Below are 23,319 nucleotides of genomic sequence, written 5' to 3'. Positions count from 1 at the left end.
GTGTCAGAATGACCTCACAGTTTGCAGTTGGCATTGTTGGTTCCTGGGCGTGGGCCGCAGTGCGTGGGGAGCTTTGCTACGGTAGTTACACTTGGAGAGGGAGGCTGCTGTGCGTTGCTCCTGTAGGTGCTTTGGGGATGGCCACCATCCAGTACCACTTGGGCAGTTACTGAGACTGGTGAGCTTGCAGAAGTTCTCTTTAATAGCAGGAAGCGTTACTTTCATTTCTAAGAGCGTGGCTCTGTGTGTCCCTTAGAGATGTACGTGCGTGGGGCACGTAATGGTACCATTTCTCTGGCAGTTTTACTGATTACAGACTGACAAATGGTTTTAAATAAAAACTCATTTAAGAATGGGAAATTTTATATGTGTGGTATTTCATATACTTTGCCGAGTAAGTCATCTGTAAAACTGTTAAGAGGGAATTAAATTGTGTGGACTGGCTTTTTACTTTTCAAACTTCCAAGCTGAATTCTGAATATAAAATTTAAACACAGGGCCTAGACTATTTGGTGTCTGAGTAAACCAGGAACCAGAGTGCAATGAAGAGATATTTGAGCTCAAAAACCAAGTTCTATAATATATGGCTCAGGGCAAACCCATTGTTTCTCCTAGTAAATGTTAAATTTGAAACCAATTATTTTATGCTATTTTGAGCCCCTAAGCAGTAATCACCCTTTATTGGGCTAGTCCTCGTTTTGTCGTCTTAGCAGTTCACAAGTTGCTTCTTTGAATTCCAGAAATGGCTAAGTTTATGTTTTCATTTTTCCAAGCAAAGAGAATGTTCAAATGTTTTGTCACTCATACTCCTTTCTGTGTGTGAGCCTGTGTCTGTGCCCAAGTGCTTGAAGTTTCATGCCTTATTTGTTGCAGAAGAGGCCATGATGAGGGAGAGGAATGGTGGAGCCAGCCGCTTGCCTGGGGCTGGGACTCTGCCGTCTCTGCCGCTGCTCCTGGCCCGTTCACTCGGTGGAAGTCAGGGCTGTGGCCCTTGTGTCTCCCAGCGCTTCGTGATAACATGAGCAGCCATCCTTGGCCGTTGTTGTGGCTAAGAGGGAAACATTTCCTTTGAGCGGAGCAGAACCCTTCTACTTTGAGGGTTTGAAAGTTAGCGAAGTGGTGGTTTGTGTTGCGTGTGAACTCCTGGCGTCTACCAAGCAGTGTGGAAATTGAGTGTGTGTTTTCCCTTTACACCACTCGCAGTCGCTTTTTGCCATTCTCTCTGCTGATGTGAAGCAGAAACTGAACAAGCCAGCAGTTGTGATGGTGAGATTAGAAGTAGCCAGGCAGACTGTCTCCTGGCTTTTAGAGACCCCTCCAAGCTTGGCCACCCCTCCCCTTGTTTAGATATTACTTGCTCTTTTGAGTTTCAGATTACAGGAGCAATTGATCTGCATGACCTATCTTAAGAACTTTAACTTTGCAGTGGAAACTTAAACCAAATGTATATCCTCAAGAGACAAATCATCTTAAAACCAGGCTCTTGTCCTTCTGATGTACTGTACTGTTTGCTGAGGAACCATGTGGTAGAGAGCACCATCTAGTGGACGAGATGTGCACTTGCCGTAACTTTTGTCCCAGGGCCTGCTTGGAAATAAATGACTTTCTGTGTAGGGCTAGGGTTTCAGGAGAGTGATACCAAGAGCAGTTTTGATGTTATTTGTGCTCTCCCCACTTGTATGAGTGTGCGGTTTGCTTTTATCATTGTCTTCCTCACATAGATAATTTTTTTCCCCTCATAGCTTACACTTACTTGTAATGTCAGCTAGGATGTGTCCAGCCTTTGGGGACTGCCTCTTTGTGTGCCAGTGTTTAGCTTGAGCTGAGAGAGGCTTCCCCGAGCCTGTCTTACCACAGCCTTGTCCTCGCTCTGCTGCTGGGCGCCGCAGCTGATGCTGAGCTGCCGGTCGGAACTGTTGGCTCCTGGTCAGCACCAGTGTGCCTTTGGTGTGTACGACTATACTTGTGAAACTGTGAAAATGATCCAGAGTTTTAAAACAATTGAGCACATCACAAGCACACTCTTTAGATACAGCCGTTTCTTAGTGTTTGTTTTAGAATGACAAATCCTTGATAAAAATTTGTTACTCATTAATTTGTTGACTGTTCCTAGACGTTTGTTGGGCTAGGACCCATGCCAAGTTTTGGGATCTAATATGAACAAGACACAGTTTTGCTCAGACTCAGGATTCTTCCCGGAGCAGGGCGGGTCCGGGCCCCTGGGCTGCAGGCCGGGCTGTGGCCGGGATACACATGCTGGCCGGCTCAGCGCCTTCGGCCGGGGTGGGGCCAGGCGCCTTGTAGCCAGCGGTGTCGAAGAGACTGACAGATTGAGCCCCTGGATTTGTTTTTCTGGGTGCGCTGTGGAGAATGTAGAAGGCTGCATGAAAATATGTCTTTGCCTTGGTTCTGCAGCTAACAGTTTCCCCAGATCTGACCCGGGGTAGGAGGCTTGGGGGTGGTGAGGATTTTAGGAGTGTAGGCCCTGGAGTGTCCAGCACAGTTAGGGCGTGGCTTTGGAGCTTGCCAGCTGTTGACCTTGGGCAAATTTCTCCATTTGTTTTCTCACTGACCGTGAGGATGAAATGCGAGGGTCTGTGAGGTGGGCCGTGCCTCGCTCCTGAAGCACCAAGTGTCGATGGCTGGTTGGTCGCAGCGACGACTCAGCGGCCACCTTCTGCCCAGTGAGGCGGGCGTTGGCTGCACATTTGCAGGCCCCAGGCCCCCCACTGCCCCTGCTAAGCCCCTCGTGGCCCCTGTGGCCCAGGTGGAGTTGTTGCAGGGACAGACTCTGCCACTGGGTGCTCAGCTGGAAGGTATCGTAGGCACGTGGCGAAGCTGTGTCCTGTGTGACGGAGGTTCTTAACCTTGGCTCCAGGGAGCCGAGAAGCCTGGGAGATTGAAAACATTGGCAGGCAGTGTGTGTGCGTACACTCAGGTGTGTGTGTGTGTGCTCTGTGTGTATGTATCCTCTGTGTGTGTGTGTGTGTGTGTGTGTGTGCGCGTGCTCTGTGTGTATGTAACTCAAGGGTTTGCGGACACCCAGGTGTGTGTGTGTATATGCTCAGTATGTGTGTGTGTGTGTGCACGCGTGTGTACATACAGTCAGGTTTTTTTTTTTTTCAAAGTCAAAGGCAGCTGGGAGCACAGGTGCTGGCCTCTCGTTCCGGATACACTCTGCCCCAGGAAGTCACCCTGGCTCCGCTCTCCACTGCATTGTTGGCCATGATTTTCATGAATGATTTTATCTTACCAAAGTCTTCGAGGGCAAATGGATCAGAATCACAAATGACAGGAGACCCTGGAACAACGTGAAATGGTGGAGACTGGTTTGTCAGCAGCCCTTCGTAAGAGACTTTCTTGGCTGATGTAGGTCAGCTGAATGTGGGAGTGCAGGCTTCCCTGCTCCTTCAGGCTGCCTGCTGACAAGGCACTTGCCAAAGCCGAGTCCACTCCCGAGTCCACCGGGCCCGCGGTCGGAAGGAGCAAGTGTGGCCGGAAGCCACAATGTGTGTGTTCCACCTGAAGATTCTTGAGGGGACACTGGGGAAGGCTGAGGTGGTGGACACCGCAGCTGAACCCGATTCAGAACTCAGAAAGAACCCTTCACTGTTTGACATGAAATGGATGACCTGGGAGTGGCAGTGGGCCCCACTTGGCTCTCCTCCCACAAAGCAAGTGTCTCCCAGAGCCTTGGGGGTGGTGGCACTGGGTCAGCACAGATCTGGTGCCTCCTGCTCTGTCTGTAGTTAACCTGAGCCAGGAGTGGACAGAGCTTTGGAAACAAGGAGCCGGTTGAGTGTGCAGTGTGGGCAGCGTGGGCAGCTGGAGGAGTGGGAATGCGCATGTGTGGTTCAGGTCCCAGGGAGCACTGGGGCCGGAAGGCGTGAGGACATGGCAGACATCTGCCCTTCCCCCAGGTTGTAGTGCCCTAACCCTGTCTTAAATGAACGAGCTTTCTCTTGTTAGATCATTAAGAACCTAGGATTTTAATTTTAAATTTCTGGATTCTTAAATAGGAGCTAAGGGCTTAATATTAGAAAAAACAGTACTTCAGGGTTAGAAAGTCAGTTGCTAATATCAGGAATTAGACCACCATGCTATCTGCCTGTGAACCCCGTCGTCGAACTGGCCTGCTGTGAAGTGGAAGGCAGTGCTCTCGGAGAGCATCCCCGGGTTCTGGGAACCGCGGCAGCTTTGTGTCGGCTCTTCCTGGGTTACTTACTGCTGAGTGGTGCGCCCTGGAACAGGTGGCCTCATGTTGTTTTCCTGGCTGGCAGGACACAGCACTGTGCTTACAGCTGCCATGGATCGATGGCCTCCGAGAAGGTGGAAGGGGAGCCCGGAACGCTGTCTGTAGGACCCCCGTGGTTGACTGTCGACAGACCTGCAGGGCCAAGAGCTGCTGCCCCCGGACGAGGGGCGCTGGAGTTTCTAAAGGGCTTGATCTAGCACAGTCCGCTGGTGTCAGGCGCCCGGCTCTCACCGGATCCCTGCCTGTGCAGTCCTTCCCCTGAGGGCCACAGGCAGTGAGATTAGGCCCTGGCTGAGCAGGCCTGCTTGCTCTGCTTGGTAGGATGGCCAAGTGGGCTTCATCTCCCCTGTGGACCACAGACAGGCAGGGATAGTCATTTTCTGCTCCAGACCTAGATTCTCCTAAACATGACCCTCCAAACAAAGCTGGCTTCAGTTCAGCGAGCTCAGCTAAGGAAGGGGCACTGGAGCCAAGGGCATGGCCGTGTGCGTTCAAGGCCCTGTTTGGGGGCTTAGTTCTATCCTGTGCCAGCACGTTTAAGGAATAAGTGGCCAATGGAAAGAAGCCATTCTTTGCAGAGACAAGCAGATGCCAGGGTGCAGCAGCAGAAAGCAGAGGCTGGCTAGGGGAGCAGTCGTGCCAGGGGGCATGCCCCCAGGGTAGGAAGTACTGGAGGGCTAGTTGGTGGAGGCTGGCGTCTGTGGCTGATGTGGATAAGAGTGGGTGGCTAGTTTCATTTGTGGAGAAAAAGGGGCAACCAAATAAAATGAGCTGGGAGTGGGAGTTGGGGCAGTAGGGATGCTGGGAATAAGCCAGACGTGAGTGGTTGTGCACATGTCCACTGAGACATGCTGCGCACTCGGGGGACACACAGCAGCGTGGCCAGCGGACAGTTGGGCACACTGGAGGGAGACAGGGCTAGAGGGACAGTTTATGTCGTCAGCATAGCCGAGGAGCGGGCTGAGAGGGGCCGGGGGTGTGAGAGCCAGGGCTGAGCTGGCCGAGTCTCAGGATTAGCCAGGGCAGAGCCAGCAGTGAGCCGCATTGAGCGGGAGTGGAGAGCAGCTGACAGCTGGAATAGAGGCCTCAGGGAGGAATCTTCTGGAAGCCGAGGGAGGGCAGGGCACCCGAAGAAGGCGATGAGCACTGGGCTGCCCCCACGGGGGACACTGCCACGGAAGGCTCCGAGCTCCTCAAGAGGCATCATGCGCTTGAACTGGGAGCCCCTTAACAAACTCCCTTCAGGGGCCGCGCCCAGGGGACTGGCTGGCCTTGCCCAGCGCTTTGTGGGTGACTAATTGCCAGGGACCTTCTGTTTGGAGCCTCAGAGGCCCCACTGTGACTTCAGCAGGCCCCAGGCGCTCACAGTGTGTTAGCTCTGAACTGGAGCTCCGACTTTAGTAATTTTTCAGTTAGGACTGAAGGGCGTGGATTCAGAATTTAGGTAGTGGGCTCCAAATTAAACCTGGGAGCCTGGTGTTTGTGTAAGTTCACCTCAGCTCGTCGGGGTTTGGCAGGCGTTCGCGCAGCAGCGGTGGCTGCATAGTAACGTGAGCAGCAAGCTGTGGCCACTGGCAGAATGGGAAAAAAGAATGATTTTTGTGTTAGAGGGAACTTTTTATGAAATGCCAGAGGGACCTTCTGGAGTTTCTTTAATCTTAAACAATGCTTGTTTCTTGCAAGGCAAATTATGCACATCGGCACTCGGTGTTTCCTCATCAGTCAGGTCTGTGTTGGAAGTGTGGTGAGTAGCGCGAGGTGCGGGAGCCAGCCCTGTGCGGCTGATGCAGTAGTCCTGTGGGAAGCCCATTTGGTACCGTGGTTTTCTTTCCCGGGTTTCTGTTGCTTAGGTAATTTACAAAACACCCAGGAAGGAGCCCTAGGCCGGCTGTCTTGTAGGCGGCACAAATAAAGCTAGCTGGGCCTGTGCGGGGCTCAGGACCGCAGAGCCGCTCCCTGGGCCAGTGTCTGCTGCCGGGACTCACCGGGCATGCGCGCGCGCGGGAGCGGAGCACTTAACCTCCAGATCAAAAAGAAAGACCCTCAGATACTAGAAAAACACTTGAGGAGAAGTGCGGTTTTGAGAACGCTCGGGTCGCTGCGGCTGCGTGAGCGTTTGTGTCGCCCTCTAGTGGATGGCGAGCAGGATGCAGGAACTTGCTCTCCAGCGGATTTTGCCCGGCCAGCATTGAGGAAAAAAGAAGAGCCATTTGGTTTGGGGTGTGACCTAGTGGATGGGGACCACTTGGGGTCACGCACAGGCCTGCACAGTGTAAGTCAGAATGACAGGAGAGCAGTTCAGACAGCACACAGCGCAGTGACATCTCTTGAGACATGCCTGCCAGGGCACCCGGCGTGGCAGTGGCAGAGAAGACCCAGAAAGGAAGGCCTGACCTCTGGACAAGGCAGCCCGGGCTTAGGGTCTTGCACTTGAACCTGGGATAGCGGGAAGATCAACCGGGGCTTTAGTGAGGGACGGAGACAGGAAGATTTTCCTGTCTTCATTTAAAAACTTTTTTTTGTTGATTTAGAAGATTATACATGCTAACTGTAGAAAAAATCTTAAGGGCAAACAATTTGAAGAAGAAAGCTAAGGCTCCAAGTCCTGCCACGTAGACAGACATCACAGTGCCGAGCAGCGTTGGAGGCTTCCCTCTGCTCGCAGCGGGAGCTCTGCACTTCCTGTTTGCATGAACGCATCACACTACATACTGCAGACAGCCTCGGTCGGCCTGGCTCCTGGCCACCCACCACATGCCCGTGGGAAAGCCACCTGTCGGTCATGCCTGGGGATGGCAGTGTCACCTGCAGGGTCAGTCCCACCCGGCAGGCTCTCCTGGGCTGGGACGGGTCATGGGAGAGTCCTTTTCCGTGGCCTCTTGTCCCAGTCCCCGCTGCTGCTGTTGCAGAGTCAGTTTGCTTCCATGGGAGATGGGTTGGGACGAGACCGCCAATGTCTGCCTGATTGAAGGTATTAGACTTGTTAAATACAACTAATTAAAAGTGAACTTGATTTCACTTCAGAGGAAGAAGGGGATGAGTGAGATGAATACTTGGAGTTTTAAACTGGAGTTTAAGTAACTTGTTTGGTAAAGTTTTGGGCTGCTCCTGGTGGGGGTTGTCAGCTTCGCACTACCCCTTAGCTTCCGCCCGGACAAGTTGATATCACTTCCGGGGTGGAGTTCTGCTGCAATGGTCCCCTTGGGGGTTGACGTGCAGAGGTGACGGGCACACAGACCCTGGGGTGGGGCGTCTGGCTTCTTGTGTCACCATCTGGGTGCTGTGTTACTTCCCTGTCCCCTCTAACAGTGATCGTGGTCTGTGCCCCTCAGGTCGTGGAGGGTTGTGTGACAGACCCAAAAGTAACTTTGTAACGCAGCCAAGGAGATGAGGCAGCTTGCTCAGTGTCAGTTGGCGAGGGTTAAGTGTTCAGGGGAGTTGATAAAGTAAACAGTTTTTGTCCCGGCTCAGCACGGGACAACCTGAAAGACCAATGTGGGAGTCAGACCCGAGAGATCCCAGAGGAGAGGCCGGCTAGGCTTACAGCGAGAGGCGGGCGCGCAGGCCGTGGGCCGTCCCAGCTGGCCAGCGTGGAAGAGGGGAGGGAGGGCGCATGCTTGCTGCCTTCCATGCATGGGCACGGGTTTCATTTCCTCTAGAGTGTGTGCGAAGGCGGGGAGACAGGCCAGGAAGGTTAGTCGAGCTGAGGCCCCAACCGTGAAGCCCAAGGGTAGGAAACTGAAGTCGCTTTCCGCAGCGGGTAGAGCCGGGAATCATGGCCAGCTCCTTAAATTTCTGCTCAGACCCCACACAGTGCCCTGCGGGGGGGGGCCCTCGGCCTACCCCTGTCCTAAGATTCAGAGTGGATGCACTCTAAGAGGGGCCTCTCACCACTTCCTTCCGCCCTGTTTGTTGTACATTCTCACTGCTGCTCAGAACGAACTGCTCCTGCCAGGCTTTCTGTGCACTGTGCCTTCACAGCCTCACGGCCTGGCCAGTCCTCGGCCCTTGTGGGCGGGACTCAGGCACACACATATTCTGATCGGAAGCCCAATTTATGTTTCTACGAGGGAAAACCCAAACTTGGGTAAATACTCATCGTTTAGATCAGTCTGATGACAGTGTCGATGGCTGCCTGGCCTTGCGGTGCCTTAGGCCTGTCGTCGGTCCCACTTCTGCTGCTTCTTGGTCTTGCACCCCTCGGGAACCTCGTTTTTCAAGCTCATTGACTGGACTTGGGGAGAACGTCTGATTCCTGAGAGTGTTGCGGCTTGGGGCTCGCGTGTGTAGCAGGTGGTACCCTGCCCGGCACCCAGGGCTGGTGCTCACTGTTGGCACGGTGCGGTCTGTGGGCTGTGGTGAGGGCAACACCTAGACAGGAACAGCGTGCGGCTGCTGCTCGCTCGGGCTGCTTTGCTCAGCCCCCAGTAATCGGCTGCTAACTTCATACCGGAAAACTGCGCCTGGCTGCCAGGAATCTGTGGAAGTCTGCTGGTTGAGAACTCAACTCTGGTGTTTAGACTGCCTGGGCTTGATCCAGGCTTCAGCCATTGTGTTGCTGAGCCAATTGCTCGTTATCTAACTTGATTTTCTCCTCTGTGGAACAGGCATGATAGTATGACTGTCCCTGGGGCTTGCTGGGAACAGTACATGAACTTACACAGGCAGAGTCAGAATTCTCAAGGAAGATTCTGTTGATTTTTTTTTGAGGTGGTGGTGCTCTTGACTGGTGGGATTTAAGCAGAGATTGCGTGTTGGTTTGCGTGTGGATTAGCACTAGTTTAGGAGCAGAATGTCCACACCGCAGGAGTCAGCGTGTTGAGAGATCAAGGATAGCTTTGGGGATTGGAAGATACCCAGCTTCGTGTTCCTTCGTTTGTTATCGTCCTCTAACAAAAGATTAGAATTCTAAAAACAAAGAAATAAAAACATAATTGTAATACATAGTATCATGATTCTGCTTAGATAAGCTGGGGGGACAGTGTCGTGGCTCAGCAGGCTGAGTTGCCACTTACGACCGTCCCCTGCCAGGGTGCCAGTGCGAGTCCCGTGCTCCGCTTCTCATCCAGCTCCCTGCTGTTGTGCTCGGGATGCCCGAGTCCCTGGGCTCCCGACAGCCGTGTGGGGCTATGCATGGAAGATACACTGTCCCCCTAGGCCCCACCGTCACTTTGCCTTTCAAATACATTAAATAAATATTTTTTAATTCATTGTAATTTTTAAAGGATATATTTGAAAGAGTGCCGGGGAAAGAGGGATCAGTTGGTTCACTCCCCCAGTGGCTGCAGCAGCATGAGCTGGGCCAAGCCACAGGTAGGGTCCAGGAGCTTCATCTGGGTCTTAGGTGTGGATGAAGGGTCCCAAGGACTTGGGGTTCCGTTAGCAAGGAGCTGGATTGGATGAGAGCAGCTGGGATGCCAAGAAGAACCCCTATGGGATGCTGGCACTGCAGGCAGTGGCTTGAGCTGCCATGCCACAGTGCTGGCTCTATTATTATATAATTGTGAGATTCTTTAATAACAAGTGGGTTGAAGTGACATTAATATAAAAATGAAACTGAAAACACCAATATGGTCATGAGTTGGGTTAGGGCCATTTCCTGTCATGGCACTTGTGCTGGCTCAGCCTGTTAGGGGTCTGGATCCACCGTGTGGCTGCTGTCGCCACCCGGGCTCGGTTCCTTACCAGGATGGAGAGCACTCCTCCGGTGGTGGTCAGAGCTAGATGAGACATTGGCCAAAAGCTGTATTCAAGAAGCATTGTGTCCTCCGCTTGTTCCTGTGCTCTGTCGGTTACAGTTCAGCTCTTACTGTGAACTATGGTTTGTGTCAGAACTACAGGCTGCTCTGTTCTTTGTCCCGGGGGACACACTGACTCGGCTGTGGCAGTGAAGCAAGTGTGGCCCACTGGTGAGAACTCTTTCGGGCGGACCAGCTGTCCCGTGGGCGGGGCGCCACTTGGTGAGGTCAGCGCCCGGGAAGCCCGCTGGAGCGCAGTGGGTCCGGCACCCGTGCCTTCGGAGCAGCCCTCACACCATTCTCCACAGCTGCCGGCTTGTAGCAGTAGCTGGCCGGTCCCTGCCTTTCCCTCTGCGGTGGATGCGCAGCCAGCAGTGCTGTCGCAGGGTGGGAGGGTAGGAATGTACAGATCTTGCAGTCCTTTTGGCTCCACCCGCTCCGCGACCACCACACACTTTGCTCCTCCTTCTGCACTTTCACCTGTGGTACTGCTCAGAATACGGAGTGAACGGGGCAGAGGGCATGACTTCTGGGGACTTAAACTGAAGTGGGCGGAGGGTGTGGGGAGGATGCATTTGCAGACCAATCTTTCTTAACATGACAGGTACCAATACTGAAGTGGATGTTGGTGGGATGGCACAACATGGAGGAGTCGCCGGGTTCTCCAGAGGCAGTGGGCTGGGACAAAGAAGGCTGGGCAGTGCAGTGACAGTGGTGTGTCCCTCCTGCTGTCCACACCCCGCAGGGTGCCCCCCAGACACTGCCCTCCCTGTCCCGTCTTTGACCTTCACCCACCTCGTCCCATGGAGGTGCCCTTGCTGCTCAGGGGCTCTGCCCTGTCATTCTTTAGATCATCAGAGGGCAAACGCATTTTCCCTGTAACTTTGGTTTCCGCAGCATGGCACAGTAGCGTGGCCTTTGCCCTACCAGAAGCACGGGCCTTCTCGTTCAATGCATGTGTATCCTACTGGACCTCATCAGGGACTCTGAAAATTGGCACTCTCCATGGAGACAGCCCAAACCCAAAGTATACAACCCCCCAGCCTTTCCGAGTGTCACTGGCCACCAGAATTGGAGTGGAGGGTGTGGGCTGTCGGGCAGCTTACTCTGAAACACAGGGCTGAGCCTAACTGGAAAGAGACCCCAAGCCTGGGCTGTGGGACGCCTGTGTGATCACTGTCAGTCATCCTTGACAGTCACCTGTCGCCTGTGGCGGCTCAGGTATGCCAGTGGGTCTGTTCAGGCAGCAGGCGTCTACTCCTTTGCTATTGATTTAAAATAATTTTAGGGCCTGGCACAATGGCTCAATAATTTTAGGGCCGCCATATGATATGAGTACTAGTTTGTGTCCTGGCTATGCCATTTCCGACCCAGCTCCCTGCTTGTGGTCTGGGAAAGCAGCAGAGGCTGGCTTAAAGCCTTGGGCCTCTGCACCTGTGTGGGAGACCTGGAGGAGGCTCCTGGATTCAGGTTGGCTCAGCTCCAGCCATTGGCAGTCACATGGGTATGAACAAGCAGATGGAAGATCTTTCTTGCTCCTTTCTGTGGGTCTGAGCTGCCTTTCCAATTAAAAAAAAAAAAAAAAGCAGAAAACTGCATCGGAAGTGCAGCAGCTGGGACGTGAACCAGTGCCCGTGTGGGATGCTGGCGCTGCAGGTGGAGGATTGGCTTGCTACACCACGGTGACAGCCCCTGGTTTGTTTATGTGTATAGTTTTTTGGAGATCTGAAGCTCTCATAGTTCTCAGATGTTTACACAAAGCTCAAGGCTCTTTTGTTTCTTTTCATTCTTGGCCTTTATAATATTGTTTTATACAGTGTATCCTTGTTAAATATTAAATTATGTTATCATTAAGACAGTAATTATATATCACTTCTTACTGAAAATTCCTTTTAATCCTGATGGGACTTTTTACACTGTTTGAATAAATTGCTTTTGTAGAAAGAAGCAGGTGTGTGAGGAAAGCAGGCGGGGGTCCTGGGAAGCCTGCTGAATCCCGACTCGTGGTGCTGGGCTTGGACCCCAGCTTGTCGCAGACACGTCCCTCGGCATCCGTGAGGGTTGTCCTTCAGGCTGCCTCATGAGGACAGGGACAGTTGTCTTGGTCTGCCCATCCGGGCACCCAAGCATTGTTACCGTTACGTGCATGTTGGGGCCATTCTTCATTTCTTTGTTTGAATTGGACTTTTTAAATGTCTTAGGCTATTTTTTAGAACCTCATTTATAACAGTAGTTATAAATGTGCACTGTGCAGAAGGCCTTTTAAATTGAGAACGAAATGAAAATTAGCCTGGGTTGGCCTGGACAGAAACTCTTCAGACGGGAGAGGTGGGAGTTCCACAGACTGTTCCAGGCTGCGCCACATGTGTCCACATTAGCACGAAGGGTGTGTGTCGGAAGCCCCAGTGCACCTTGCTCAGACGGCAGAGCCCGCGCCGGCGGTGTGACTGACCTCGGGTGCTCAGCCCTCATCCGGGCTTTCCTGCCTCTTTGTTTTGTGAAGCTTTTCACCTCCAGCCATGTGCACAGTAGGTGCAAAGCTTTGGACCCATCCCTGTGTGTGTGTGGAAGACGGGTGTTTGCTGTGTAGGGATGTTACTGTCGTGGTCCTGCTCTCAGCCCTGCGCTCTGCGGGGCCTGTGTGAGCCTGATGACTCTGGCCTAGGGATGTTACTGTCGTGGTCCCTGCTCTCAGCCCTGCGCTCTGGCTTAGACTGCAGCCTCTAGAACACTGGACAGAGGGAATAATTGTCTGTAAAAGGTCAGGTGCAAGACACCTTGGAACATGGTTGGCCGTTGCTGAACAGCAGATGGAGCAGCTAGTGGACACGCGTTGTTTGTTCTCTCAGCTCCTTGCTTCACGATCATAGCAAGCAGAGGGAGAAGGAGTGTGGAAAGGAGGCCAAGGCCCAGGAATGCACAGGTTGAGCTCTATGTGACAGTCTTAAGCTAAAGTTGCTTGATTTGTAGCTTCAAAATCATTTTCCAGCTTGCATTCCAGTCTGTTAATGTAGAAGTCTTTATATATGAAGTTATGAATGTAACGTACCCAGAACTTGGGTAAAGTACTTGCTTTCTTTTTCAATTTTTAGATTTCTCATATTGGCAAATTGAGAGATTTTCTGCTGGAACACAGGAAAGATTATATAAATGCTTATAGGTAAGTACTTATATTTTGCAATGTTCTTTTCCATCCCTGTCTTCCTTTTAAGCTTTCAAAACCTCTTTGAAAGTTTGTTTGTTTATGAGAAAGAGAGCGAGCAGAAATGCATGTCACATCTCTCAGTTCACTGCCCACATCACTGCCCTGGCTGGGCAGAAGCTGGAGCCAGGGTCCGTCCAGGGCTCACGCCTGGCTGCCAGGGCCCACCACCTGAGCCGTCGCTGCGTCCAGAGCCCGCTTTCACAGGAAAGCAAGCAGAGTCAAAACTCAGACCCAGGTGGACTAGAGGACGCAGGCGTTGGGACCACCAGGCCAAGTTCCTGCCCCTCTCTTGAGCCTTTTGTCCTTACATTGGAGGTCGTGGTGAGCCCGTGTGGGGACGGTCACGTAGGTGGTGGAAGAGCTGTAATGCACACCGGCGCCCGAAAGCCGGAGTGCGCTCCGAGTCCCCCGGCGCCGTCCGTCACAGTGCCTGTCTCTGTCTCTGTGTGTGCCATTACCTTCTGACTGGTGCACGATACCCTGGCTGCTTACAGAGCAGGGTGTGACGTCGGAGGCATGTGCATTTGTGTCCTAAGTCGTGCTGGAAACTTCTTAATGCTCTGCGTAGCTACCTTGGCCTCAGTCTCATTCTTCTTGCTGACTGATGAAGCTGCTGTTGCCATTTGGTGATGTTGCCAGGAGCACGCTGCAGTCCCTCAACCTGGTGTCCTTGGCTCCGGGTTTCCCTGCCAGGGCCCAGTCACCAGCTATGATGGTCGTCTCCTTCTTCTGGCCTTCTCACAGGCATTGGACACTGGCTGCACACAGTGACAAGCCCACTTTGGCTTAATTTCATCTTCCCTCCCCTGCATTCTCCTCCCCTTCCTTCCCTGTCCTCCTCTCCCCCCTCTTTAATTTTAAAGATGTTATCATTTTTCTGATGATTTTTACATGGTTGATTAGGTGGTGAGGGCCAAGGGCTACAGGAATGTGGATGAGACCATTGTTTCCACATTCTCTTTTTTCTCCTTCCTGTTTCTGAGGGAATGGGGGAGATAGGGGAGAAGCCACACCCAGCCTCCCAGATGCCTCTGCACCCTGGGATGGAGGACAGCCACCTGACACCCCCTCAGGGTCCCCGATGTGGAGCATGCTCTGAGGGTCCTGCTCAAGAGGTTTTGATAGTTAACAGTTCTGAATTACTGCTGATCTCGTCACCCCAAGTGCAATGAAATCTCTCCAGAATCCACTGGTTGACATAGTCAACCTTAGAGTCTCCATTTGCCCAGGTATTCACTGCCAACTCTTGACTTTGGTAATTAATCGATTTGTTCTGTCCTCGGCCTTCTGTCATGGTACCAGGTGTCCTCTGCAGACTCCGGTGTACTGCCACATCTTCCATGTTCACCTGGATATGCTGTCCACTATTCTAAGCCACTGAGGAGGCCCAGCTCTGACACATGCACTCCACGGTCAGACCATGAAACCTGCAATTTTCTCCATGATTGGGGTTCTGAGTCCAGCAGTTCAGTTAGGGGAATACCCCAAGAAACTTAATCTGAGGTGATTCCAGACCTGATTCTTGTGTGGTGCTTGCCAGTACAGGGTCCAGCACAGTCTGTCACCCCAGTCAGCAATTGCTGGGTCAGTTCTGTCTCCAGCCCTGTCTTCTACACAAATCAATGGGAGCTGCAGCCCAGCCCGAACCTACACACCACACACTTGGTCCTCACGCAAAACCAGTGGGAACTATGGCCTAGTTGAAGCGACCCGCAATGACCCCCCACCAGGCCTGCCCCCTGGCCTGGTTCCCATGCTTGCCAATATGTACAGCAGACTGGTCCAGTTTGTCCCACATCCCATTCAGCTCTCATACATGTCAATAGGCATTGAAGCTTAGTTCAGCCCAACCAGCCCCACTATCCAGTCCATACACGTGCCAGTGGGTGTCACTGTCTCTCTAATCTTGCCTGCCCCTAGTCCTGGTTCTCATGCTCACCAGCAGGAGTGGCAACTCAAGAGGAAGGTACCCGCTGTTTCTCTAATGGGCCCACTCCCACTCCAGGATCTTGCACTCTCCAGGTGGTTCTGCAGTTTGACTTGACAGTATTTGCGCCCTGCAAATTGGAACAGTCAGCCCAGCCGGCTTTCCCCAATCCAGCCCAAATGAGGCCAACAGGTGCTGTAGCCCTGTCCAGCCTGCCCCCATTGCAACTCTCACACTCACCAGTGGGAGTGGTGGTCCAGGAGGGGAGTCCCACGCAACCCCCCTACCAGGTTCAACCCTTCCCCCCGGGTCTCACATGGTGCTGGTTGGGTGCTGCAGCCCAGTGTGGCATGGCCTGCCTCACCTCGGCATTTGCCAGTGGGTGTTGTAGCTGAACCGGGCCAGCCCACCCACAGTTCCAGCTCACGCTGGTGGGGGCTACAGCCTAGCCCAACCCAGCCAGGCTCAGTCCCAGCACTCATGTGAACTGGCTTGTGTTGCAGCCCAACCTGTCCTGACCCACACTCCATTCTGGTGCTTGGATCTGCCAGCAGGTGGTATGAACCAGCCCAGCCTAATTCACCCCCAACCTGCACCAGATGTATGCCGGTGGGTACCATAACCTGGCCTGAACAGGACTGCTCTCTTTCCCTTTCTTCTTTCGTGCACTCACCTGCAGGGACTGTGTCCCGACAGAGGAGTTCCCCAAGCTCCTCCATCAGAACCTTTCCCAATGCCAGATCTCACGCCCATTTGATGGGTCCATGAGCCAGCCCTACTTAGTCCACCTCCTGTCCTAGCAGGAACAGTGGCCTTTCCTGACTGACCTTCACCCATTCCGGTTTTTACTGTTGGGTGTTACAGCCCATCCAAGCCTGGTCCATACCCAGACACAGCTCACACATGGCTCACTAGGGGCAGAGACCTAGCCTAGCCCATCCTATACCCACTCTGATTCTCACAAGCACCAGTGGGTGCTGGAGTCTAGTCCAGTCTGGTGCATCCCAGGCCCAGTCTACACTTGTGCCAAGGGACACTGCAGCCTTGTCCAGACTGGACAGCAGCCCCTGCTCTGGCCTTCGCACTCACCAGTGGGGACCACAGACCAGCCAGGACGTCCCCTTTGCTCCCCAACCAGGCCTTTTTCCAGTCATAGATCTTGGGTGTGCCAGTGGTTGCTCTGACCCAAATTGGCACAGTCCCTTCCCTCTCTTGGCCTTTGCCTTTGGGTGCTGTAGCCTGGCCTAACCCAGACTGCCCCCAGTCCTAACTCTTGTTGGCAGGTGCTGGAACCTGGCCCTGCTCAGTCTGCTCCCATTCCTGACTCATGCAAACTGGTAGGTGTGACAGCCTAGCTCGGCATACAGCAGAGCTCCAGCCTGATTTCTGCAGTTTCCAGTGAACTAAGGTTTGCTTGGCCTTGCTCGGCGCTGCCTGGTTCGTCCCCTTCCAGAACCAACCCACACATTTGCCAGCAATTGGAGCTACCTTGCCCAGCCTGCCTGAACCCCAGGCCTGGACTACGTGCTTAGCAGCCAAAGCTATGACCCACTAGGGGAGTTTCCCAAGTTCCCCCACTCGTGCCACTCCCAGACCCAAATCTCACACATACCAGCGGGTGCTAGGCTCTTGTGCGGCATAGCCTGTTCCTCCATCTTGGCCTAGTATAAGCTGGTGAGTGTTGTGGTGTGGCCCAGCCCACCCCACACCCTGTTTTAGGATGCACATATGGGTGCTGCAGCCTGGACCTGCCCAGCCTATTCTCAGTCCTTGTACCGGAGAGTGTTGGTAGGTTCCATGGTCACACCTAAATCAGCCCATCACCACACCAACTCTTGAGCTCTAACCAGCGGAATTTGTATTTCCACAGGGTTAGGCCCACATATCCCCCACAGAATCTAACCCTGGATCTAGTTCTCTGATGTGCTGGTTAGTGCCATGGCCCTGACTGATGTGACCCAACTCCTGTTCCAAATTTCAATCAGGTACTGGGATCTATCCCTGCTAAACTGGCCCCCAACCCTAGCTTTCATATAGACTGATATGTGGTGGTCAGCAGTATTCCATGCTAACAAGCCCAACTCAGGACTCCTGAGTGGGATGGTGCATCTGACCATCCACACAGATCCATACAGATATCCAGTCTCTATCCTCCAAACTACCAGGTCTCAGTCCCCTCACTTACCTGCAGGTACAGTGGCCCTGTCATTGGGTGTCCCTCAGGATTCATTCCTTACATACACATGTAGTGGCCTTATCTATGGATGTCCCTAGCCAGTAATTCTACACCCCCCAAGACCCCAGCACTTGTCGTTGGGTGGCCAGTGGGTAAAGCCCAGTGCCATTGGCACTCTGGCCACCTGCAAGCTCAGGACCCTCCCACCACCCCGCAGCAGTGGACAAGGAGCTAGGATCAGCTGCAGGAAGTCTGGCCCTGCAACCACAGCCACGTGGCTGGGAGATCCAGACACCCACACCTCTGCCCGGACTTACCTGGACTCCTTCCTCCCTCCCTCCCAGACTTCCTTCCTTCTTTCCTTTCATTTTTTTTCTTTTTCTCCTTTCCTTCTTTTCTTCTTTTTATTTATTTTTATGGGTTAGTTATTAATTTAACAGGCAAAGTGACAAAGAACAAGTGAAACAGAGAAAGATCTTCTGTCTGCTGTTTCACTCCGTAAACGTCTGCAACAGCTAGGGTTGGGCCAGGCCAGCAACAAGACCAGGAACACCATTTGTGGTCTCCCATGTGGGTGGCGAGAACTGCAGTACTCAGGCCATCACTGTTGCTTCCCAGGAGCATTGACAGGAAGCTGGGCGGGAAGCAGAGTAGCCAGGACCCAAACCTGTGCTCCCAAATAGAGTAGGGCATCCTGAACAGGAACTTAACCCACTACACGATAGCACCTGCCCTGGCCTCCATATCTGTGAGTTCCTTTATTCATGCTGTTGTGTAGGTCATGGTCACATTGCTCCTGGTGAATAGGTCCAGTCTCCAGTCAGCATAGTCTTTAATTAAAAAAAAAAATCAGTCAGTGCTATAGAGAGAAGGAAGGAAAGAAACCTGGGCCCGGCACAATAGCCTAGTGGATGCCTTGCATCACTGGGATCCCATATGGGCACCAGTTCATGTCCCAGCTGCTCCACTTCCCATCCAGCTCCCTGCCTGTGGCCTGGGAAAGCAGTCGAGGACAGCCCAAAGCCTTGGGCCCCTGCACCCGCGTGGGAAACCCAGAAGAAGCTCCTGGCCTCTGGGTTTGGATTGGCTCAGCTCCAGCAGTTGAGGACAGTTAGAGAGTGAGCCAGTGATGAAGAGCTTTCTGTCTCTCCTTCTGTGAAGTCTGCCTTTTCAATAAAAATAAATAAAACTTAAAAAAAAACTTTGCCAATATGTATAACATGAAAATATGTCTTACAAATTCTTCAACAGAGAAAATGGTTATTCCCCCAGGTAGAGTTGAAGTAATCCCTGGTGCTTTGTCTACATGAACTTAAGATAGTGCATTATACTTTAAAAATATGTCTCATTTGTAATATACTAAAATTATTTTTATGCATATTATTAATAACCTTTAAGTTTTCAGTTAAAGTAGTTGACTAACACTAGATGGCAGTGTGAATTTTATTTCTAAACATGTGTATATGTATCAAACACTAAATAGGCTGCACAAATGGACGTTATTGTGATTTTGAAAAACTTGACAAAAGCAGCATTAGTCTATTCCTCTCCAGCTCCTTTTTTAGTGCCTGGCAACTTAGGTGAGCGCTTCCATGGTAACCCACTGTTGACTTTGTCTTGGAAAGCGGCTGATGAAGGGAGGATAAGGTTTGAATGCTGGCTTTGGTCACGTTGCCTCTTCCAGGCAGCACAGGCTGTGAAGCCGGCTTCCTCTGCATTGGAGTGCAGCAAACAGCAGCCCATGCCCGTCAGCCAAGAATGATTTTTACATTTTTGTTTATTTTGAAAGGCAGAGAGACAGAGCTTCCATTGCAGTTTTACTGCCAGATGGCCATAAAAGGTTAGGGCTGGTCCAGACCCCAGAGCCAGGAACCGAGAACTCTAAGTCTCCCACATGAGTGGGAGGGGCTCAAGCACTTGAGCTGTCTTCCACTGCCTTTTCTGGCACATTGTCAGAGAGCTGGGCCAAAGGTGAAGCAGCCAGGGCTTGAACCCGCATTCCCACGTGGGAGGCAGCACTGTGAGAGGACGTCTAGCCTGATGTGCCACCACACCAACTCATGGCTTATGTTTTTTAATGGTTGGGGAACAGAAAGTGGTAGAGTAATATTTTATTGTTATTGGTGATGGCTGCTCAGAGTTCTTGATTTCTTACGAGAAAGAACTTGGACGTAAGACAGAAAGTAGTAATAAGTGTTAGCTTTTCTGTTTCACCCCACAAACCCAAGGCGCCAGACACAGGAAGTGAGTCCATATGAGAGACCTTTACTTCAGCAAGGGAGGGAGGTAGCATGGGAGAGGGAGAAAGTGGGAGTGGAGTAAATAGAGAGAGCATGAGGAGAGAGAGAGAGAGAGAGAGAGAGAACGCCAGCAGGAGGAAAGGAGAGAGAAGAAAGGGAAGAGGCATCTCTAGCCTGGAGGTGGGTGTGGGCAGTGCAGGACGGGACAGGCTGCAGGTGGACACCGGGGATACTCATCTCTAGCCTGGAGGTGGGTGTGGGCAGTGCAGGACGGGACAGGCTGCAGGTGGACACCAGGGATACTCATCTCTGGCCTGGAGGTGGGTGTGGGAGTGCAGGACGAGACAGGCTGCAGGTGGACACCGGGGATACTCATCTCGGGGGATTGGTGGGGAGCCCCCTTTAAACCTGAAGGTCAGTAAGCTTGATTAGGCAAGTGGGCCTTAAGGGGGTTGAGATCTAGGAGGTTTACGGTAGTGCTGGGTAACCACGTATTCAAGGGAACCGAGACCTGGGGCATGTAGGGCAGCACTGGGTGTGCAGGCATTCAAGGTGGCACTGAGTCCTGGATGGTGGAGTAGATCTGGGGTTCCTGTGTGAGTCACTCCTTACAGTAAGTGAAGTAGGGGTGCTTTCCATGGAGCAGTACACCAGACAGACCAGGAGGGCAGCTCAGTCAGGCAGGGACTGAGGGGATGGTGTGCGGGTACACTTTAGTTTCTGGAACAGGAGAATGTCCCCCTTCCCACCCTCCCTTGCCGCCTGCTTCTGGGAAATTGTGGGAGTGGGTTATCTGGATGTGCTGTTCCAGACAGTCCTCCCAGGTCCTCATCAGCTCAGTGTGATGGGACCTACCAGCCCCCTTGGTGAGGTGCAAGGCAGGGGCTGCCCTCAGGGAGCGGGCAGACCCCACCTGCCAGGGCTGGAGAGTAGAGCAGGGCTGCCGGCAGGGCTCGTTTCCTCCTCCCTTTGCACATGGTGCATTTTCCACAAAAAGTTCTTGTTTTCTTCAGCCCCTTTAAAATACTCGGGCTAACATCTAAGCAGCTACCTTAACATTATCATGGGTGATAACTATGAAATTAGAATTTCTATAAACATGAAAACTGTTATTTAAGTGAGTTTTCACTTCATTCAGATAGGCAGAGAGATAGTAGCTCGGGACTCCTGCGCTCTCCCTCCTGGGGGAGGCATCCTGCTGCCTCCTGGGTCCACGCCCACAGGAAGCTGCCTTGGAAGCCAAGGATGCGGGACTTGAATCAGGCGCCCCACTGTGGAGTGCAGCTGACCCATGAGGGACCTCACCGCGCGGCCAAACGCCCAGCCCATGATGAAGTGTGACTGGCACTCAGTTGTACCGTTCCTTGGCGTGTTGTCTGGCTGCTGCTGCACAACTGTGGAGTTGAGTAGCTGTGGCAGACTGCGAGCTTTGCAAAGGTTAAAGTATTTATAACTGGCTGTTTTCAAGAGGAGCTTGGGAGCTGACAATGGGAACGGAAATCACTCGCTAAGTGTGAGTAGGTTCAAAGGAGACTGTGCCTGAAGTGTAGCACAGAGAGCCCAGTGTGGGAATGAGGTGCTGGGCTGCGGCGTTGACCGTGGCGGGGATTTGGAGGCGGTTAGCTTCCAGCAGGAGGCTCGGCTCCCTCACAGTTTTGTGGCAGTAAGCAGACCCAGGGCCTGAGCCTTCCCCTTGTAGCCATGGGACAGCCGATGCTGACCTGAGCACTAGGATTCGTGGCCAGTCCCAGTCCTGCTGCTTGCTAGCTCTTGTGTGGCTAAGCGCATCCCTTGTCTTGGAACTTCTTTGGGCTCTTTGAGTGTCTGATCCACAGCCCATGAGGCTTTCTCAGTCTAGACCAACTCATCACCTCATTCTAGAAACCCAGTCTTTGACTCGTTTTCCTGGTGCCAGTTCATGCGTTCTGAATTCCATTCTTGTTACTGAATGGCAGGCCTGCTTCTTCTGCTGTGTACGTGGCGTGAGAACGCGGCAGCTCCGACCCTGCTGCTTCAGTGTTTATTTTTAGTTAGATGTGGTAGTGTTCTTGTGATGAATCAGTGCAATGTGTGTGAGCCGTCCTGGTGCTCAGCAGCCCTGTGGAGCAGGACAGTCGAGTTGGAACCCTGTTTGACCTGTGGTGCTGTTGCAGGCAGGGCTTGGTGAATAAAGCAAAACCTAGCCCAGGTTACAGATGGCGCTGAGGCCGGTGGGCTGGCCTCGCTAATGCCCTGTGCTGCGTGAGACTGGCTCACTCAGCTGTTGGCGCTGTGGAGTGAGCTTGGACAGCAGGACAGTTCCTGGACACAGCACAGAGCCTCTGCTGCCTCTAGAGGCTGGCATCCGGGGCAGTGGCCGGGGGTGGCCAGAGGCAAGTCCAGCCTGGCCCTGGTCCAAGGAGGCCCGCCCCTCCTCAGGCTGGGTGTCAGCAGAAGACCAGGGTGTGAGCATCCCCAGTGTTGCGGGAAGGAGAAAGGCCACCTCTGCCCCCACCCCAGAGGTGAGACTGGCAAAAGCCTTTCCCCTCCCCCTCTCCTTCCCATGCAGCATGCCGGGCTTGGCCTGCCCCTCAGATCGAGTGCCGTGGGCTTGAAAGATGTGCAGAGACACGGCCTGCCCCCTTGCTAGGCTTTCTTAACTTGGCGTAATTGGGAAGTTGAACTTTCTTCCAGAATGTGGAACGCAGATTTTACTGACCCATTTAATTCTCCTAATAATGATATTTTACTGGAGCAGAGCAGAGTGCAACCTAAGTAGCCGCCGGCTGGATTTGGGGATGATTTTAATTAAAAATAACTTCCCTGCTCCTGGTAGAGGTGCCTTTTCCATAATATCCTGCTAAGAAAACAGTAGCACTTGGAGAAAAAAAATATCCTTGGGTTTCTGTTGTTGTTTTAAGAAAATAGTCACAGTGTCAATTTCCAATTTAAAAGGTTAAATATATAGATAAAATGTATCCTAGAGGAACCTCACCTTCTAACTGAGTAATCAGTTTTATCGAATTAACTTTTAGACCTTTCCATTTCACTGAGCTGAGTTTCCATTAAATCAAAATACAGGGCGAAGATGTTACTGGAATGTTCTTGGCATTGGTCGTCTGTGGGCCTGCTCTGCACACAGGTGCACATTCACTGGGAGCGAGCACCTGGCTAGCTGGTGTGCCCCCGACCTGCTGGGCCCCCTTCCCTCTGCGCTGGTTTCTAGTGGAGCTACACGGAAGGCGGGTGGCTCCCTCCTCTTCTCCGGAGGGAGAGCCGCCCAGGCTGCGAGCTGGGCAGGAGCTGAGGCCCTGGGCCCCTTGGTCGCACCGTGGGTCTTCTGCTTCAGAAGATAATACTATGGTGGTTACCATGCTGAGCCAGGTCAGCTCAGAGCGCGAGAACTGAGGAGTGCCAAGGTACAGAAATGACTTCTCGTTCTCCAGGCTTCAGAGAGGGGAGGGTCGTCTGCTTCCTTCTGTCCTCCAGTTGTACCCTAGAAAGGGAGGTGTGCAATGGAGTGGGGGCAGGGGCCCCCACAAGGAGGAAGAGGCTGCTCGTGTGCTGGGTGTCGCTGAGAAGCAGCCCAGCCCTGGTTCAGGAAGCCCCTCTGTGGTGGACAGGCCTGTCTCAAGGTGGTGTATCCCCTGAGTGTGTGGGTAAAGCCCTGGGGGTTAGCTGCTTCCTGTAGTTCAAGAAGGACTCATTCCTAAGGGCCCGGTTGCAGCACTGAGTCAAGCTACATGCGCCAGCTCAGGCCCTTTCAGTAAACTAGTTCATTCTGAAAGTAGGGGACTGC

General features: G+C 52.8%; 2 protein-coding genes across 3 annotated transcripts in view; both read left to right on the top strand.

Moving 5' to 3' along the window:
* The window catches only part of TMEM128 (transmembrane protein 128), a 226,321-nt gene that overhangs the window by 84,268 nt on the left and 118,734 nt on the right, over positions 1 to 23,319 (top strand). The gene's annotated exons all lie outside the window — the stretch shown is intronic.
* STX18 (syntaxin 18) overlaps positions 1 to 23,319 on the top strand; it is a 93,663-nt gene that overhangs the window by 44,324 nt on the left and 26,020 nt on the right. For both annotated transcript variants that reach the window (XM_004579219.4, XM_058670303.1), the window contains exon 2: positions 13,086 to 13,153. In XM_004579219.4, the coding sequence (XP_004579276.1) occupies positions 13,086 to 13,153 (68 nt within the window). The remainder of the gene's footprint in view (positions 1 to 13,085; positions 13,154 to 23,319) is intronic.

This window comes from Ochotona princeps, chromosome 11 (assembly GCF_030435755.1).
Source record: "Ochotona princeps isolate mOchPri1 chromosome 11, mOchPri1.hap1, whole genome shotgun sequence".
NCBI classification, from domain to species: domain Eukaryota; kingdom Metazoa; phylum Chordata; class Mammalia; order Lagomorpha; family Ochotonidae; genus Ochotona; species Ochotona princeps.
The sequence above is the reverse complement of the archived record's forward strand: the minus strand, read 5'-3'. Positions and strand labels throughout refer to the sequence as shown.